Source organism: Saccostrea cucullata, unplaced genomic scaffold (assembly GCF_032062105.1).
Source record: "Saccostrea cucullata isolate Sc308-1 unplaced genomic scaffold, CSIRO_AGI_Scuc_v1 ctg3787, whole genome shotgun sequence".
Classification (NCBI taxonomy): Eukaryota; Metazoa; Mollusca; class Bivalvia; order Ostreida; family Ostreidae; genus Saccostrea; species Saccostrea cuccullata.
Window position 1 is genome coordinate 1 of NW_026932379.1, and position 19,703 is coordinate 19,703.

At 34.6% G+C, this 19,703-nt stretch overlaps 1 protein-coding gene and 1 pseudogene across 2 annotated transcripts in view; one reads left to right on the top strand and one right to left on the bottom strand.

Annotated features, from left to right (window-relative positions):
* Positions 1-3,889: 3,889 nt before the first annotated feature.
* LOC134234985 (FIGNL1-interacting regulator of recombination and mitosis-like) overlaps positions 3,890-19,703 on the top strand; it is a 30,928-nt gene continuing 15,114 nt past the window's right edge. For both annotated transcript variants that reach the window (XM_062717057.1, XM_062717058.1), the window contains exons 1-6: positions 3,890-3,985; positions 4,259-4,298; positions 4,406-4,494; positions 4,705-4,803; positions 7,935-8,075; positions 17,315-17,401. In XM_062717057.1, the coding sequence (XP_062573041.1) occupies positions 3,890-3,985; positions 4,259-4,298; positions 4,406-4,494; positions 4,705-4,803; positions 7,935-8,075; positions 17,315-17,401 (552 nt within the window). The remainder of the gene's footprint in view (positions 3,986-4,258; positions 4,299-4,405; positions 4,495-4,704; positions 4,804-7,934; positions 8,076-17,314; positions 17,402-19,703) is intronic.
* On the bottom strand, positions 9,483-16,826 carry LOC134234986 (uncharacterized; annotated as a pseudogene).

The window sequence follows — 19,703 nt, forward strand, 5'->3', positions numbered from 1 at the left end:
GTTTCCAAGATGATGAATCACATTTAATGAAAATATATTCTGTTTGTTTACCTTTTCTGTAAGATCACCATCTTGGAATTTTTCCTCCAGCTCTTTAACCTGGAAAAAATATATAATTGCAATGACAAATGCCTATAATGTAAAATAAACCCAAATCTGACAGTGTCTTACTTTTCCACGATTTCTGTCGTGATGGGGGGATCGTTTTCCCAGGCATTTTTTTTGCTACAAGACCTCCGACAATGAGATGTTCCCGCTAAAATTTGGACTAACCTTGGGGGTGTTAGATTTTATTGAGTGAAGATAATTAGGAATTACCTATTGCTGAGATTAAAACAAAATGCTCGACTAAACGTTCAATTTCCGTACGGGATAAAAATAATATTCATTTTTTAAACTGAGTTACAGTCATTTAGTGATGAAATTTTAACCTAATTGGACCCTTCTCAAAAGGGATTTTACCGGAAGTTAGGGACGTAAACAAGCAGAGGGAATGTCTGAGCGCCAATTTTAAACGAACAGCAAAAGTCATGTAAAGATCATAAATGTCTTAAATGAGTGAAAAGCATATAGGTAAGAAATAAGGTTTAAAGGTTAAAAAAATATTTAATCTTTTCTTGGAAACTTTATTTAGATCTCTTTTTATTTAATTAAAAAATTATGTGGCAGAAGGTTCAATATCGAGCCCGATCTTATTTTCTTCATGGTCTTACTAAAACTAAAAGATATCGTATTGCTTAAGTTTTTGGACAATGATGGCAGATACACAGGAATTCATATTCATGCAAATAGGAAGTACAATTTATATTATGAAACGTGTAAAAAGAAAAAAGTTCCTTCCCCGGGTACCATAGGGAGCACTGACCAAAAATCAAGGCGCCCTGATTTAGGCCTACATATTATGACGGATAGGTATTCTACCAATTTATTTTACTGATAAATAAAGTTTCATGGTACGTGATGAAAGAATTGTTGGCAACTTTAGATTAGCCATAGTGTAGGTTGAAGTAAATGAAACATTAAATAATAGTTTTTTCATCATATGTTCATTATCGAAAATCATAGCTGTGGGGATCCGGGTTAGAATAGGTCTCAGTACCCCTTGCTTGTCGGGAAAGGCTACTAAATGGGGGTCCTTTGGATGAGACCATATAACAGGTTGGGCACACACCGCCAAATGGTCATTTAAGCCCCCGTTTGGTGGTCTATCGCCCATATCGTCGTCTTTATTACCTACCAAATGGGGAGAGAAAATCGTTTTGTTCAGTTCTCTGGAATGACGTGAAATGGCACATAATTTCAACTCACTGGGAATAAAATATAGGTATTTATCTATGCTCTGAACAAAAAAAATCAGAATTTCAATGCCAACTTTTTTGCACAGTGTCGTTCAAATATTGGACAAAATCATCACCTATGTAAACAAGTGTAACGTTTCTGTGTTTTAACTTAAAAAGAAAAATTCCCTCCATCTCACGCTTAGTTGCACCGCAGGGCTCTCGATTCTGCAAATCTGGGGCCGATATCGGCCCCCATTCCCAATGCAGAAAAGGTACCTTTTTTCCAAAAGAAAGGTGTAAATTTCCCAATTTCCATAGCAAAATATTAAAAAGTAAAAGTCCATGAAACTTAATCGCATAAAAACCCAAAACAAAACACACTTGCAAATGAAAGTGAAACAAAACAAGTTTTATGTATGATTATTAATTAGTTCGCACCAAATGCATTAGTAAACTGGTTCGGTGAACCAGGTTATTGTTTTTATTAAAAAAAATGTGTAACTATAAGTGCAGAGTATCTTGTCATGAAAATCGACAAATTCATCATTTTGGTATCAAAAATAGACATTTCATTTAAACATTAGTAAGCTACACCTAGAAAGTCATACCCACACTTCGGCATGTTCAGTCTCGAGCTCAATTGGTAAGCAGCGATGTCCATGTGATCGAGGAAGTTTGGGACTATGTAATTAGTGACTGTCACTCAGAAAAGACAATTACCGCAGTTATCAACACTTAAAGATAGTTATGACAAAGCTAATGTAATTTCAAAAATAGCCTACATACCCATGTTTGTTCTGCGAACTGTTTATTCAAAACCAGAGTTAAATTGATGACAAAATTCTAGAAAGCAAAATTTGAGGATTTTTTTTTAATGAATGTTGGTCATCCAAATTTCCCCAAAATGACGAAGTTTTCCCAATTTGAACGGCCCTGGCTCCAGTCCCAAAAAGTGGTGTGAGAGCCCTGGCACCTATCAATCGTGTTTATCACTTCATATTTTTTTATCAATTATGATCAAAACCAATTAAAATGACGATCTTTTCCGAACTTGGGTCAAAAGACTGATTTAACTACGGAGCCCCATTAGTGTTAATTTTTAAAATGTAAAATAGAGGAGGGGTAAGAATTCGCTTTATTTCATTTATTTCGTATGCAATGGCTTTATTCTTTTTGGAAATAAGTATGCAGTGAATTCATGATAAAATAATCGCTCGGAAACAATAATCTTGGAATAAAAACAAGAATAATTGCAACTGTTCACTTTGTAAATCTTTCATTCAAAAATATAAATATAGTAAATACATCATAGATATGCATACTAAACCGCAAAGGGTCGCACAGAAAAATCGTAACTTCATCCTAAAAGAAAATAAAGAATAAATGTTACATTCAAATGTAGAAAAAATGAATATTATAGCAATAAGTGCCCACATACGAATAAGGTACGGAGGAGCTCGTGTTTAACGGGATTTTATAGAGATATATATATTGATACGCAGATCGAAAGATCGTTTTGAAAAGTTAATTCTCTAGAATAACACCTATTGTCTAAATATACTTTTTACCAAACTATACACAACAAAATAATTTTTTGTATTGTTTGAGCAAATAGTTCGGCCGTCACGAACAGCTGTGGCAGTGGCGGATTTAAGGGGGGGCGCACCCGGCGCACGCCCCCCCCCCCCCTAAAATTGTCAAATTTGAAAGTTAGCATAAATCACAGTTTCGTCAAGAAAATGTAAATATGTCTACTTGGTAGACCTCTTTTTTACCGTACAAAATCTCCAGAATCCGACCCCCAGACCCCCTGCCTATTTTTTGCGCCCCCCTAACTTAAATTCCTGGATCCGCGCCAGTGTGGGTTTCGTTTTTACGAGTTCGCAGAAATTACACATGGAAAATTGACTAAATTGTATTAAATGTGTGAGGAATTTGTTAATTAAAATTCTCCACTGAATGTCTAAGTAAATGCACTTTTGCTTTATTTTAATAAAAATTGGATTTGAATAAAAAAGACCACCATTTGATGGGTAAAAAAGATGCCGATATGGTCATTTACTACCAAACGGGGGTTAAATGACCATTTGTCAGTGTGTGCCCAACCTGTATAAACAGAGGCCCCGTGTCACAGCAGGTGTGGCACGTAGAAAGATCCCTCCCTGCTCAAAGGCCGAAAGTGCCGAGCATAGGCCTAAATTTGCAGCCCTTCACCGGCAATGGTGACGTCCCCGTATCAGTGAAATATTCTGGAGAGGGACGTTAAACAGTATACAATAGCTGCAGATCTGTAGCTTGTTGGTCTGAAAAAAATTAGGATGGGCAACCAGAGAGCTCAGCTACAGTGCCACCCATAGAAAAATCTGTATATTTTGTTGGAAAAAAATTAGTTCTACGGTTCTGAATTATTTATCCCTAATTCTTACCCCTACTGCAAAAAAAGATAAAGTTAAAAAAGAAATCCTTAATCCTCTATGAAATACTATGAAATGAGTGGAGATGCACACTAATTACAAAAAACCTTTGGTGTATGATATGCCTAAGAGATAGAATTTGAGTTGACATTCTTTTTCTTTGATTACCTGTGTGTTTTTCTTTTTAGACTTGACATGTCACAGTCCCCAGTGAGCTTCCTGGAGACGGTGGTCAGCTGGGATGGTACCCAGTGTCAGGTCAACCTGGACACAGCCCTCCCACGGCTCATCGTATCCTACTCAGAACTAGATATTAATGAGGCAGAGTCTCATTATTTCTACCCTAGATATTTTAATAAATTTTCTTGAAATTAATTCTCTCTGTTATATTGTATTCTACTCCTAATTTTAATTTATTTACAACAATGTTATAAATGCTCAGAAAGCATCATATATCTCAAACAACAAGATGATAAAAATGTTTTGACTCACATACATCAAGAATGAATATCGGAAGTCATTTTACTATATTAAAAGTGTGAATTTCCTATACTTTATTATCAGAGATGTTTTCAAGAGGTGAATGTTGTACAGGAGCAGATTGGTAAGAGAAGATGCTTAATAATATAGTGGTTAATAAGAACCTGGCTGTAACATGTACCGTTTTATATTAAATGTTTAGCATATTTTCATAAAATGATTCCTTTTCAGGAATTCTTAAAATCATATGCCATTCCTTCTTGCCATGTGTTGAAGCAATTCAAGCCGAGGAAAAACTTTTTAGCAAACTTATTGACGAGGTAACTACCTGTATGTTTCAGTGATTTGATTCATAGTTGTAGCAATTTTGATTCAACAGTTAAGAAGATAGTGACAAGGGACTGGTTGCACTGTGCTGTCCCCTGAATTCAGATTACCTTATATTTCACATATATACATATGTCCTTATTTATAACTCATTTACTTTTGTAATGAGGAGAAATTAAGGAGAAGATCTTAACTTTTGACAGGTGTGTGGTGTGTTTGACAAAGCTCTGGATGAAATACATCAGTACACACAAAATACAGACAAGAAATCCAGTATCCCTGAGATCAACACAAACCTACAGGTAAAAAAAAAATTCCAACTCTCCTGCATCTTCAAAATTAGGCCAACAATAAAAAAATGATTTGTTTTATGTCCAGTGTACGCTGACTGACCCATCAAAATTACCCCTACCGAACCATTTTAAAAATTTGTTCAGAAATTAAATTTATTTTTAGCTCTTCTGAGCCAAAGACTCAAAGAGCTAATGCTATGGCCATTTGTGCGGTGTGCGGTGTGCGGTGTGCGTTAACTTTTTAGAATATGGGCCATAACTCAAGAACCCCTTGGCCAATTATTGTCAAATTTGTCACAGGGTATCCTTGGCCCAAGGACTACCATTTATACTAAAATTAGGGGTGGGACCCTAAAACAAGGGGAGATAATCACGAAAATAAAACCAAAAGTACTGGTTGCTAAAAAATCTTCTTCTCCAGAACCACCAGGCAGATTTTCACCAAACTTACATACAAGGGTCAAGATATGTTGAAGATTAAAAATTGTTCAAGGCATGACCCTGGGGCAAAGGGCGTGGTCTCAAGGTCACTTCAAAGTTGACCAAAATTTACACTTATTAAAAATGTTGATATTTTGCTTACTATAAAGACTAGGATCATCAGATCTTGTAAGTTGATGCATCTCAGGACTTGACATCATGTTAATACAAAAGAAGGTCACGGTGACCTACTTTTTAAATTTTACGGGCTTTTGTTTTCAAATTGATTTGGAGGCATATTTTGGACACTTTAAGGCCTATGTTCATAAAACTTTGTCAGTGTGTGCATCTTGGGTCCTCAAACAACATCAACTTAAAAGTAGGTCATCGTGACCTACTTTTTAAATTTTTTGGCTAATCTTTTCTAAAACATTTAATCTCATTATTTAGATATTCGAGAGGTTTAGAATCACCAAATCTTGTAAGTTGATACATCTAGAGGCCTTAAAACATATTTATCAGAAAGTAGATCACTGTGACCTACTTTTTGAACTTCACAGGCATTTGTTTTCAAATTGTTTAAAAGGCATATTTTGAATACTATTAGACCTATGATCATCAAATTTTGTCAGTTGATGCATCTTTGGTCTTCAGAAAATGTCGACCAAAAAGTAGGTCACTGTGACCTACTTTGGACTTTTTATGGCTAGATTTAAGTATCTCGGGTACTAATTGGCTTAGAATTATTAAAATTTGTCAGTTGATGCATCATGGGTTTTGGGAGATTATTTAAATGACCAAAAAGTAGGTCACAGTGACCTACTTTTGACATTTTATGGCTATATTTTAGTATCTCAGGTACTTATTGTCCCCCGCTTTCGCGAAAGCGAGGGGACATTAAATCTCATTCGTCTGTCAGTCCGTCCGTTCACTAAAACTTTAACCTTGCTCATAACTTTTGATTTATGAAGCTATGACTTTCATATTTCACATGTGTATTTCTAGTGACAAGACCTTTCTTTGGGTACCACCGAATTTGACCTTTTGACCTTGACCTTGGAGTTTGACCTACTTTTACACAAAAATTCCAAACTTTACTTTGGCCATAACTTTTCACCGGTAGATACTAGGGCTTTCATATTTCACATATGTATTCTTTGTGGCAAGACCTCTCATTGGATACCAACAACTTTGACCTTTTGAACTTGACCTTGGAGATTTCCGTACTTATGAAAAAAACTTTAACCTTGGCCATAACTTTTGAATGGTAAGGGCTAGGGCTTTCATACTTCACATATGTAATCATTGTGAGACCTTTCATTGAATACCAAGAACTTTGACCCTTTGAGCTTGACCTTGGAGTTTGACCTACTTTTTAAAAAAACTTAAACCTTGGCCATAACTTTTGAATGGTTCGGGCAAGGGCTTTCCTACTTCACGTATGTAATACTTGTGGCAAGACTTTTCTTAAGAAACTACCAATAAATACAACTGTATAATCTATTTTGTCATACGGGGTCATCAGGTTCACTTCCTTATAACTTTTGATTGAGAAGAGAAAGGGCTTTCATATCTGACATGTGCATTACCTTTGACAAGATTTGACACAACATGTCATAAAAAATGACATCCCACCCGCAAAGACACCGAAAGCGGGGGACCACAATTTTTTGAATTTGCTTGTTGGCTTAGAATCATCAAACTTTGTCATTCGATGCATCTTGGGTTTTGAGCTGTCGACCAAAAGTAGGTCACAGTGACCTAATTTTGACATTTTATGGCTAGTTTTATGTATCTCAGGTACTAATTGGTTTAGAATCATCAAATTTTGTCATTTGATGCATTTTAGGTTTTCGGAGCATGTTGACCAAAAAGTAGATCACGGTGACCCACTTTTGAAAATCTCAGGTACTGATTGGCTTAGAATCATCAAACTTTGTCAGTAGATGTATCTTGGGTTTTCGGAGAATGTCGCACTTAAAGTAGGTCACAGTGACCTACTTTTGTCATTTTATGGCTATATTTAGGTATTTCGGGTACTTATTGGTTCAAAATCATCAAACTTTGTTATTTGATGCATCTTGGGTTACAGGAGAATGACTGGCTAAGAATCATTAAACTTTGTCAGTTGATGCATCTTGGGTCTTAGGATAGATTGTATAATTTATCAGAAGAGCGATTCTAGGCCCTTGGGCCTCTTGTTGGTTTCATTTTAGAGGTTTATAATTTCTCGGATATCCCATTTGATTGAAGGTTTTTACAGCGATTTTAAATTTAAATCTGTCTTGACCAGCTTCTGTTAACCCAGGTAGTTAATGCTATCGAAGCAAGTCCTTTCCCAAATATCAATAAGCTCTATCTGTGGTGATGCATCTAGAGATGCACACTGTTATAATTGCTTTATAAGCTGCATTTGACCTACATCTGGATATTCTAGATGCTCGAATAGGTTGAAGTTTTTGGCAAGTCATACCATAAGTATGCACATTGCACAATACCTCACCTGCTTCAGATGCTGCAACTTACCAACAGTTTCCAGGAGATTGAACTGTTCAATTTCTAGAGCTGATCTTTTCTGAAGTAAAGTCTGAGTCACATCCAAACTATATTTGCATGTTGCATCTAGGAATATATACTACTTGAACAGTCATTTGCTGTGAGACACTGCATTTTAAATGACATTCGTTAGTGGCATAACCATTGATTACCTGTGATTTTAGGTTTTATTGGACCTGCTGGAGTTTATGGAAACATGCCTTTGTCACATGCAGAATGGAAATGTAGCTCTAAACTGGAGCCATATTCACTCTCTACCCAGAGGGACCGTTCACTTCCTGAAGGGGGCGTACGGACATTGCATGGTAATCTACCACAGGAACTGCTGTGGGTAATTAGGTCATCTTTAAAATAATATTTGCTTGTCCTCTCCGGAATCATGGTTTTAAAAAATTGAGTTGGTAGGTAGGTGGGAAAATCTTTTTTTTTTTTCAAGAAAATCTTGAAATATTGATGGAATAAAAAAATAATTCTGGATTGAAAAGAAAATACCGGGTAAGTATTGTGGATTGGGAAAAAAGAGATTGAGTTGGATCAATTTTTGTCATTTTAACCAGATATTTGGAAGAGGGCAAACAAACAATTTTTTTAAGATGGCCTTATTATTTTTTCCAATCTCCTGACAGAAAAATCTTTTCCAGTTTTATTTTACCTAATGAATAAAGTCCAGCTGCAATTTTTCACAAAAATAATTGGTGATGCATGAATCAGTTCAGAGATGAATCAAAGTGTTTTACATAGAAATATTTATGGGAAATGTTCTTTAAAAATCTCATCAAAAATCATTTGACCAGAAAAGTGAAAGGCTTCCTAAAGTTCTAAAACTGACAACAAGCCATATTGACTCCTTCATCTGATAAAAATGATGCCTAGAAATCAAAAAAATTGAAAAAAAAAAAAAAAGATCTTGCTTTCTTGTCCAGAGAGATTTTTTTCATAGCGGCTAGCCTGTTACAATTGATCTCTAATTCTGTATTTTGAAATAAAAGAAAACGCTGAACATACCCATAAGTTGTGTTTACAAGACAAATAGTTAGCAATTCAAGTAAATTTTTTTTTCTAGATTTATTACTTCCCTTTGTACATAACAACAAAAATCTGAAGACATGATTAATGTTTCAGGTCATCTAATTTATAACATTATGCTGAGTGTACCAATTCTATGTCATTTGATAACCAGAAATCCAAAATATACTTTGAAAATATGAAAATTGCAAAGGTCATACATATATTTATAAGAAAAAAAAATGTAAATACATTTATACACCGAATCAGATGTAATGAACCAAGTCTTTTGAACATAAGATTTAAAGAAATATATTTTGATTTTAAATTTGTAAAATGTAAACTCATCTCACAACAACACATTCATTTCACACAACATTTAATATTTACATTTATCAAGTAATGTCATGATGAAAAAAAACAAAACAACCTGAATGGTTAAAATAAATATGAAGACTCGCCTGTACAATCACAACAAATGGAGAAGACTTGGATAATTTCTCCAGAGGTTATACCAGCTCTTAAGGAGTCCATGACTTTGAAAGAATTTGAAATTTTAACATGATGAAAATGATAAAAAAAAAGAGACAATATTTAGGAAAAAATCTGTATAATAAATACTAGGATTTCAATAATGAGTGAATGACAAAGAGTCAAGAACATATTCTGTTGAGAGAGAGGTTAATGAAGAGTTTTACCGGGGGATGCGATTATTCCCATTTTTATGCAATCCATGCATTTAGTTTGTTTTTTTTGTTTTTTTTTGTTGAGTTTCCTTCTATAAAATATGTCAGGGAGCGTTGTGTTTTTGCGTAGCTCTATTATGATGTCACAATGAAAGGCTTTCACTCACGTTAATGCTTGTTTTACTGCTTCAAACATCAGTGCATTAGCCAATCGAAACTTGTTTTACAAAACAATTGCATGAGAATAATATACATAACCCCACATAGAAGAAGAATAAATTAAATATAAAACTCAACTCACATGGCAAAAAGAATAAATAAATAACATGCAAGTAGATGTACTTTTTGTCTTCATGAAATGAATGTGTTTGTTTAATGGCAAGGATTAGTAGGACTGGAGGTGTTATTTGTTGTTAAGGATTTGACTAGAACGGTCAATCTCATAGTAATTTGATTTTAAAAATATCTGTAGACATTTTATTAACATGATTATGGTTGTATGGAGTACCCATATCTATATTTTTGTGTACTGTAGAGGGATGTTATGAGAAATTATCACAGCATTTTCAAGTAAGAAAAAAAATTACTCAAAATTTGATTCATTTGTGACACTCTCCCTGGCAGCATTGGTGATGTGTATGTTTTATTTACAAATTACACGGTGTGACCTTCATACGATCCACTAGCTGGATCTTGAACAGGTATGAGGTGTCGGTGTTACGTGATAAATTACTGGGAGGAAGGTAGTTTCCCTGATTGTCAAAGACAAGAGGTACCCCGGCCACGAACAAATGGCGTAATGTCCGTTCGTCACTGTTTCCTTTTGTTCTGAATGCAAAATATGTGTCGTCATTTATGTCTCCATGACATGGGTTGTACGGCTGAAATGTAAATAAAACCATATGTAATGTCAGCGCACCTTAATAATGATAATACTTGGTAAATATTTTCTTGAATTTGATTGATAAATTTATAAAAGCATAGTCTCTTAAACAAATACATGTAAATGCTTTTAAATACTCTTTTAAATTAAAAAAATGTTAACAGACAGACAGACTTACAAATGTATAGACAAAAAGAAGGACAATAGACACTTTTTAACTATACGGTGCATATTTTCTTCTGTTCTGGGATCACCAGAGCTAAAAAATGAAGAGACCTGAGACTTTTTAAGAGGTAGATATGGAGAACTTGAGATAAGTACCCTTGTTTTGAGTGTCATGCCATCCATGTAAAGTATCCGCTGATTATAGCAGGTTCCCAACCCACAATCTGATAACAAAATCCTTTACGATGTGTGAAATTATGAATGATTCTCAGGAATGCTGAAATACAAATAACATAATAAACCTTTAAATATAATAATATATTTTGATATGTCAGAAGATTCTTTGTGAAAAGGGCCATAGGCTTTCACTTAAATGGGATCACTGTTTTATACTGGCTAGAATATATGATCAAATTCTTAATCATATTTAAATGCACATTTAATGATTAGGCAAGAAACCTTTGTTAATTTACATTTGCAAATGTATTCTTTTATATAACACTACTGAAAGCAATGCCTTTCTATATCTTTATATAGCACCGGTACAGGGTCAAGAGGTCATCGATTTGCATATATGGATAAACGTTCAATGTAATTTCTCAGTGACATCATAAAGAGTTGACGTATGTTCAGTGGATTGCATAGTTGCCGTTGAGTTTGAAAAATAATGCATTTAAGACATTAAAAGTCACAATCAGGCAAATATGAATATTATGAATAAGTCACAAATGTAAATATAAGTAGTAAGGTATCTTTTAAAACATCTGTTGGGCTATAAATACGGGTTAGTCCGAGGATTTGCAAAATTCATCATAAAGCGAATTTAATCTCGTGACCAACCCGTATTTATATCCCCATAGATGTTTAAGAAATAAGGTATCATTTTTCGAGTTTTATTAAGATGTAAAACGGGTTGGTCACGTGATCAAATCCCATAAAGCCCGAAGGGCTTTATGAAGAATTGATCATGTGCCAACCCGTTTTACATCTCAATAAAACTCAAAAAATGATACCTTATTATTTATATTTACATTTGTGACTTATTCATACTTTATATTTGCCTGATTGTTACTTTTAATGTGTGAAATGCGTTAATTTTTTCAAACCCAACGGCATGTATGTAATCGAATGAACGCGCGTCGACCCTTTATGACGTCACAGAGAAATTACGTCGAACGTTTATCCAAACGCACATCTATGACCTCTTGACCCCATACCTGTATTTATACAGTTATAAAAACGCTTGCCTTCAGTAGTGTTATATATAAAGGAAAACATTTGCAAATGTAAATATTTAAAAATGATACCTTATTTCTTGAATATGTTAATAATGTATCAAGACTGGTGTGAAATGATGAAACATTTTCCATAAAGTTCTACATTAATGTTATGATGTATGTTATTCCAGAGATACATTTATATTAATAAGTACAAATCTGGAAAATGCATACACAATATGATTACTTACGTAGACACGTCCAAACACACACCCCCTCCCCCTCCCACCGCCCATTTGCCCATTTTTCACAACTTATTTCCTTGGTCAATGCTTTGTCCATTAGTTCTGGACCGCCCCCCCCCCCTCCATTGTCCATTAATTACTTCTGGAGTCCTTTCTTTGTCCATTACTTCTGAACACCCCCCTCCCCTTTGTCCATTACTTCTGGGACCCATGCTTTGTCAATTAGTTCTGATGCTCCCTCCATTGTCCATTACTTACTACTGGAGTCCTTTCTTTGTCCATTGGGTCTGACCCCCCCCCCCCCTCCATTGTCCATTACTTTCCACTGGAGTCCTTTCTTTGTCCATTGGGTCTGACCCCCCCCCCCCTCCATTGTCCATTACTTTCCACTGGAGTCCTTTCTTTGTCCATTGGTTCTGACCCCCCCCCCCCCCCCCGCCCCTTCCCCCCCACCCCACCTTGTCCACAACTTACTTCTGGGGTCCTTGCTTTGTCCATTAGTTCTGACCACTCCCTCGTTATCCACCAACAGGAAGTGTCCGCGCGGGCCGTTGATGTGGTACTGAAGCTGTAGGATGTAGTCCTCCTGATGGATGTCAGGTTTATCCTGAGATGTGACGTGAAGTAAATCCTCCTCAGTTTTCACTTCCGTCACCTGATAATAGTCAACAAAAAGGGCTTCATGAATCTGCAATAATTTGCTCGGCCCCCCCTTCCTCTTCCAAGAACTGAGTACAGTCAAGTCTTGTTTTCTTGAACTTGATGGTACCGAAAAAATGCTTTGAATAAACAGTTGGGATATTTGAATCAATGACATATCCATAGTATTCGAGATATCAGTTTTTGAGACACTGAAATTCAACAATATTCATTAAGTTTTTGATACAGTGTTAGCAGATTGTATATACCTGGTATGTATTAAAGTAACTGATGGATTGACAATAATAAGAATTTTATATAGAAGTATGAAGTAAAACCTGTCAGTAATATTTATACTTCAAACCATCAAAGCAGTTCTCCCTACAACATTGCAGCATACGAGACAATCATGATAGGTTTTCTTGGAATTTACCAGCAGACCTACCTTTGTATTATTTTATGGGCAACAATTCAGACTAGCTAAATAATTTATTATGTTCCCCAAACGAAGTTGGGGAACATATTGTTTTTACTCTGTTTCTTATTATTATTATTATTATTATTATTTTTCTTCTTCCTGGGAAAATCTTTTCCGCGAATGATCTTGTAAACTACACGTCCGACTTAGGTGAAACCTTTTTAGGGTCAGTAGGCATGTTATGTAGATTTGCGGAACGAAGGTCATTTTGCGCGCACGTGCTTGCAAGAGCGCGCACGTGCAACGCGTGAAATGACCAAAATGATAGATACAGCCGTAACTTTTCTATTTTTTGATTATATGCTTTGATACTCATAATATAAGTATATATTAGTAGTATAGACGTGTTGACATGGTCAAAATAGCAAGATCTCACGCGCATGCACGTGCGCTTCGCTCTGATTGGCTGAAACTAAAGTCTCAATATCTTTCTTGTTTTTCGTCATAATCCTTTGAAATTTTGAACTTAGTCACACAATATAAAGATCTACAGCATGATATATAATAATTTTCATGAAAGCACGTACATGCGTGTGTGCTGGCAAGAGCGCGCACGTGCAACATGTGAAATTACCAAGATAATGGATGAAGCCGTAACTTTTCTATTTCTTGATGGAATTTTTTGAAACTCACAATGCATGAATAAAGTAGTAGTATGGACAAGATGACATGGTCAAAATTGCAAGATCTTACGCGCATGCACGTGCGCTTTGCTCTGATTGGCTGAAACTAAAGTCTCAATATCTCTCTTGTTTTACGTCATAATCCTTTGAAATTTTGAACTTAGTCACATATTATGAAGATCTAACGCATGATATATAAGAATTTTCATGAAAGCACATAAATCAACGTGTGCTGCAATCTGATTGGCTGAAACTTTACATGCCTATATCTTTCTTGTTTCTCAACAAAACAGGATGAAGTTTAGAATATGAATAGGTATTATGGATTCCTACATGATATTGCTATTAAAATTGAATGCAAGGACGTGTTTGCATGCACATGTGCACACGCAATGCGTAAAATGAACAATATGTTTAAAAAACGGTAAAATTTATATTCTTATGACTTTTTATTGATTTCTGGAATATAAGGATATGTTAATGGTTTAGACAACATGTCATGATCACCTTGCATGTGCATGCACGTGCGTTTGCGAACAATGCGTTAAATGACAAAAAAGTGATATAATTGTAGCTTTTAAAATTCTTTTATGAAATCCTGCGATACTAAGCATATTGAAAAAAAGTTTTAAAGGAAATCTGCACAAAAAGGGAGTTGGGGAGCGTTTGGGGAACATCTGTAACGGTCCCCGTTACAATTAGGATGCCATGTAAACAGTTCTCCCAACGACATTGCAGCACACAAGACAAAAATAATAGAGTTGGTGGTTTTCTTTAGAACTAAATTGCAGACCTGCTTTTGTAGCAATTTATGGGCAATAATATAGACCAGCTAAACAATTTATTCATTTTGGCAGTGAAAAGTCAACAAAATAGGAGTTTTTTTTTTTCCAGAGATATAAGGGCATCATTGATTTCTGTATTACAGTACAGATATGGTTTAATAAACAATAAGTGCCCGAGTTGCCTCTACCATTAGGGGAATCTGGAATCAGTTCAATTAGCCATGGATTTTTCAATTAATTTTTTTACAATTCTGTTTCAAAGCCAGTAAGTCACAAAGTGGGTTAAGGCCTAAGAGAAGAAAAAAAATATGTGTGTTTCCGCTTTCCCGACCGACCCTAATTTATAGTGCCGACCCTATACATTTTTTTAATGCTTTTGTCCCTCATGAAGTGCAAGATTTCACCCAGGGAATTAGAGTCTCCAACTTTGCAAGCTTTTCAAGACAGAAAGAAGTATTAGTCACCTTTGTATTATAAGTTTCATATCACAGAAATGCTTGAAAACACCATTTCTTTGGTCATTAATGTTACTTCTATACACGTTTTGATTAAACATGCAAAAAAAAAATAATTGCCTACCTACCTACCCTATATTTTTTCCAGCCTGAAAGTGGAAACAAACATATTTTTTTCTAGGCCTAATTTGTATCATTGCCATGGTGTTTTACACAAAGAATACTGCTAAAACTTATCACTGCCTTATTTAGCTGTATGTAAGTAAACAATTAAAAGTGTACCAGAGATATTGATTAAACAAGTCACAGATAAAGGGGCTGTTCAATAATGTTATCAGACTGAGCCTTTGATGTGGAGGTGAGCTAAGGTGGGATTTTCCCACCATTCTACAAATAATGGGGGGGACCTGTAGATATTATCTATATGGGTACATAGTAGGGAAAAACAATGGGGGGGGAGTCTTAAAAAAATTTCATTTACTGTAAAATCAGTTTATAATTTGAATTTTAATGGGGGTTTAAATTAATTTTTGTGGTTTTCAAGGTATGAAGAGACCCACAAATTTTTGTCCAGCATGAATGTAATTTTTACAGATATTAATACAGTTCACTTAGAAAAAAAAATTAAGAACAGACAAAACTTATTGGCAAAAACCCCAGTTGAAGAAGATTCCATTTGAATAAGTTTTCCAGTGAGTAACTAATTGCTAAAATGTCCACTTGAAATACATACATGTATCTATTACTAATCTGAGCAATTGCATCATCATTTATTTTGTGAAATAAAATTCCTAACTTATAAAGTCTTAAGACTGAAATCCTTTGTCTCTGAAGCTGTAAAACAGTTTCTTCATCTGCTATTTATAAATGTAACATTATTAAATTCTTTTAAGAAATGATTTTAAATTAAAATGATATACAATGTATATTTAAATTTGAAAATTTCTATATAGAGGATATAAACATACCTTAATATCCTTGATTCTGAATGCATCTTTCTGATTTTGGATAAACTCATAAGGATTTGAGATCAGTCTCGGTACGTTAGAATGAGATGAGGTTCGTGAGTTGAGAATCTCCATTGTGACTTATAAACAAACTGAAAAATAAAGCAACATTCAGACAAATGCGTGAGATTTTATAGAGTGACTGCAGTGTGTAGCCACGTGTTTATATACACAGTGGTGTATACAGGGTTGAACTTTTCCGCAGAGTTCAAACTTGATAAGTTTAATATTTGTACAAAACTCGACAGAGTTATCAGCTTTGTAAATTTTTCTCCACAAAGTTCACTATTCAGAGATCATAAAGTTGTAAGGAATTCAAAATTGCAGGTATGAATGATCTAAATAAAAATGCAAATAAGGAGCATTTAAAATTGGTTCACTTTTTATGTAAAGTATATGCTCCAAGCTGTCACAGGAATGAACCATGCATAATCATTGATGAAGTACTTGCCTGACTTATTTATGAATGGCCTCCTTGAATGCTAGCTCCTTACTCTCCATGAAAACATCAACCCCTTGTGTTTTATATATATACACTTCCTCTAGGACTCGGGCTTCTGATGTAATTTGACACTTCAAATATTTTTAAAAGCTGGATTCCTAAAGTTGCAAAATTGTCCTAATAACCCAGCATTTTCTGTAAATGTCAGATCCATTTAAAACGTCAGAAGGGATTTTCCAGTCCTTCGGTAGTAACAATGAGGTCACAGATGTGCATGAGTTAACGCTAGTTTTTTAAAGAAATAGCGAGCAATACACAGTTTGCAGAAAATCTTGTATTGATTCATTTTTCAGTGAAAATGCAGCTGCATGTTATATTTTCTGCACATGAAGCAAAAAACTAATCAGCTCACTGACTCGATTCAAAATATTGAAGGTCAGATCCTTCAGAAGTAATTTTTTTTTTTAGATAAATATGTTTATACTTGTACATGTATAGGTAATAGATTTAAACCTACAGATGGTCTATCCCTAAAATTAATGAGGGAAATCCAACTCTAGGATCATCCAATGGCAGCTGAGAGGGAAAAAAGGGCATTTTGATATTTAGGTGCGAGTGGGTGTAGAAAATTTGAGCTTTAATACAGAGACAATATTGATCATATAGATTAAACCTACAATAATGGAAATTCTATCTTAAAAATTTGCTCTGGACTGACAACAGTCCTGTCACACACACCCCCACCCCCTCCAGTAAAAAAAAAATATTTTATGATCAAAAGAATAGTTGTGTCTTTGATAAATAAGCTGTGTTTAACTTTAAAAATATGCAGCTGAAACAATTCTGGTAAATCTGTTCAGAATGCAAATAAAAAATCTGATTTTATTAAATTTAATTTCTTTTTTTTTTGCCAGGACAGTGGAGATATATACCAGGATCTGTTGAGTTCCCTGTCAGCCCCTCTCTCCACCCTCTTCAAGAAAACTCACTCCTTACAAGTGGTAAGTAAACCTCCTTTGAGCTTCATGTCAGCTCCCCTCTCTAGCATCTTCAAGAAAACTCACTCTTAGTTCTAAGTAAACTCCCCCAACAACAAACAAAACATGGTAAAAAGTGTGAGATAGAGAATATATAGGTATTAGGTACACACAAAACAGGATAAAAAGTGATAGATAGAAAAATATAGGAACATACAAAACAGGATAAAAAGTGATAGATAGAAAAATATAGGAACATTGTTTGCATATTGCAAGGAGCACTGTTAGAATAAATTAAAACTGATTTCTTCTGAGGATTTTTTCTTCTTGCAAATAAACAATCATAGGTATTGTTTTGTACAATTGAAGCATTCATTGCTGCACTATTTAAAATTGATTGAAAAGATTTACAATGTTTGTTAGCTGATCTGAGCTGAATGTTCAATGAAGTTTTTCGGATTGAAGAGTGTTTGGTGTCCGTCCGTCCGTCTGTCTGTAAACTTTTCCCATTTTCAACCTCTCCAGAACCACTGTTACTTGGTCCTTACCTAACTTGACAGAAAGCATCCTTGGGTGAAGGAGATTTTTGTTCAAATGAAGGACCTTGTCCTCTTTGAAAGGAAAATAATTTTACAGAAAATTTAATATGTCTTCTATAAATGTTCTTATCAAGAATCACTTGTGCAGAAAAGATGAAACTTGTGCACAAGCTTTATTATCATAGACCAATTATAGATTCAAGTTTGGTCAAATCAAGATCCCTGAGGGCAAGGCAGGGCCACGGTAGAAGATCAATCTTCTACATACTTTTAAAGTCAAAGAAATATGGGGGTTATATTGTTCATACCATGCCTATTGGAGCTAGCTAGCTAGGTTGGGACTTCTTATATATGAATACTCACTGTATTCATGTCTGATTTTCTTTAGTCAAAGTACCCAGGTCAGTGATTTGGCCCACAGGCCTCTTGTTCATTTTATCACCTGGATTTACCTGCAAGTTATCGGGGTTATTGTTAGAGCAGCTGACCCTTACTTCCTAGTTTAACCTGGTAACGAAATTTGTCAGTTTAATCTATGCAGCGACACCTTTGTACACTTCTCGCCTGTATGATTTGTTAGTACAGTGTAGTAAAACCCACTTTTCATTGCTTTGTACGTAAAGTGAAATCCATTTTATTTGGGGTTTTTTATATTTCAGAATATTTTAATTGTCATTAACATAGACTACATAGTATACTTCCTTTGCAAATTTTGAGTCACTTAAAAAAAGGAAAGTAACTGTTTTAAGGATGTGACTGTAATTTCCCTGGGCACAAGTTTTATTGAAGAAATAATTAAAACCTGAAGATCCTGAACACAGAAACAAGCTTTTACTTTCTCTCATGAAGTGCAGCAATCATCAAGCACTGGAGATATCAAAATCAACTTCCAGTAAAAAAGTTGAATGATGATTATTTGTGAAAACCCTCCTATTGAGAACTTCCAAGCATATTTCTGTAACCTAAGTGCCTCAGACAAGTTTGTGTAAAATTAAATAGAAATGTGTAACTACTTCAAGAGATGGTGTTGGGTGATCATTACAATTAAGTAGTAGGATAGATGTGATGTTTTTTGGTGCAGACAGGAAGAGCTGCACTTCATAGCTGTTAACAGAATCATCTGAGCTTCAGAACACTAATATATAAAGACTGTATGTTAATAAAATACTGAGAAACATTTTTGTGATGAGTTCTTTACTTGACTGGTTAAATTCAATGACGTTTTCACTAAATTCACAACTACATAAATTAGAGTAAGACCCTTATATACACATATACTTATTTATCTTTTCATCTACAGACTTTAGACTACTAAGAAAGTAGAGATCATTATAAAGTTATGAATAGTACTTGTTTTTTTAAATGTCAAAGGTTCTTAAACTACATTCAATTTGAAAATCAGAATTTAGTTTTAAATTTTTTTCTATGCAGAGATCTAATTACACAACACAATATACTGAAATTATTTAAATTTATTTGGACATATCAACATGATTAAATTTTCATAGTTTTGACCTTACTTTCATTCAAAATAGGGCAAAATTGCAGAAGATTCGTGCCTCTAAAGTAGGAGATAGCTATAAAATATGTCAAGTGGTGTTTGTTTAAAAGTAACACTAGACTATCTTTACAATAGCTCTAGTATTGGTTGTGATATTAGAGAAAATTTCCTCAAAATCACTGGAACGTGTCTGAGCTAGCAAAATTTGATGAATTTTTATTTCATTAATACAACATGTCCATATCGAATTGCAGTTAAGATTCTAAAAAATCAAGATAAGTTTCAG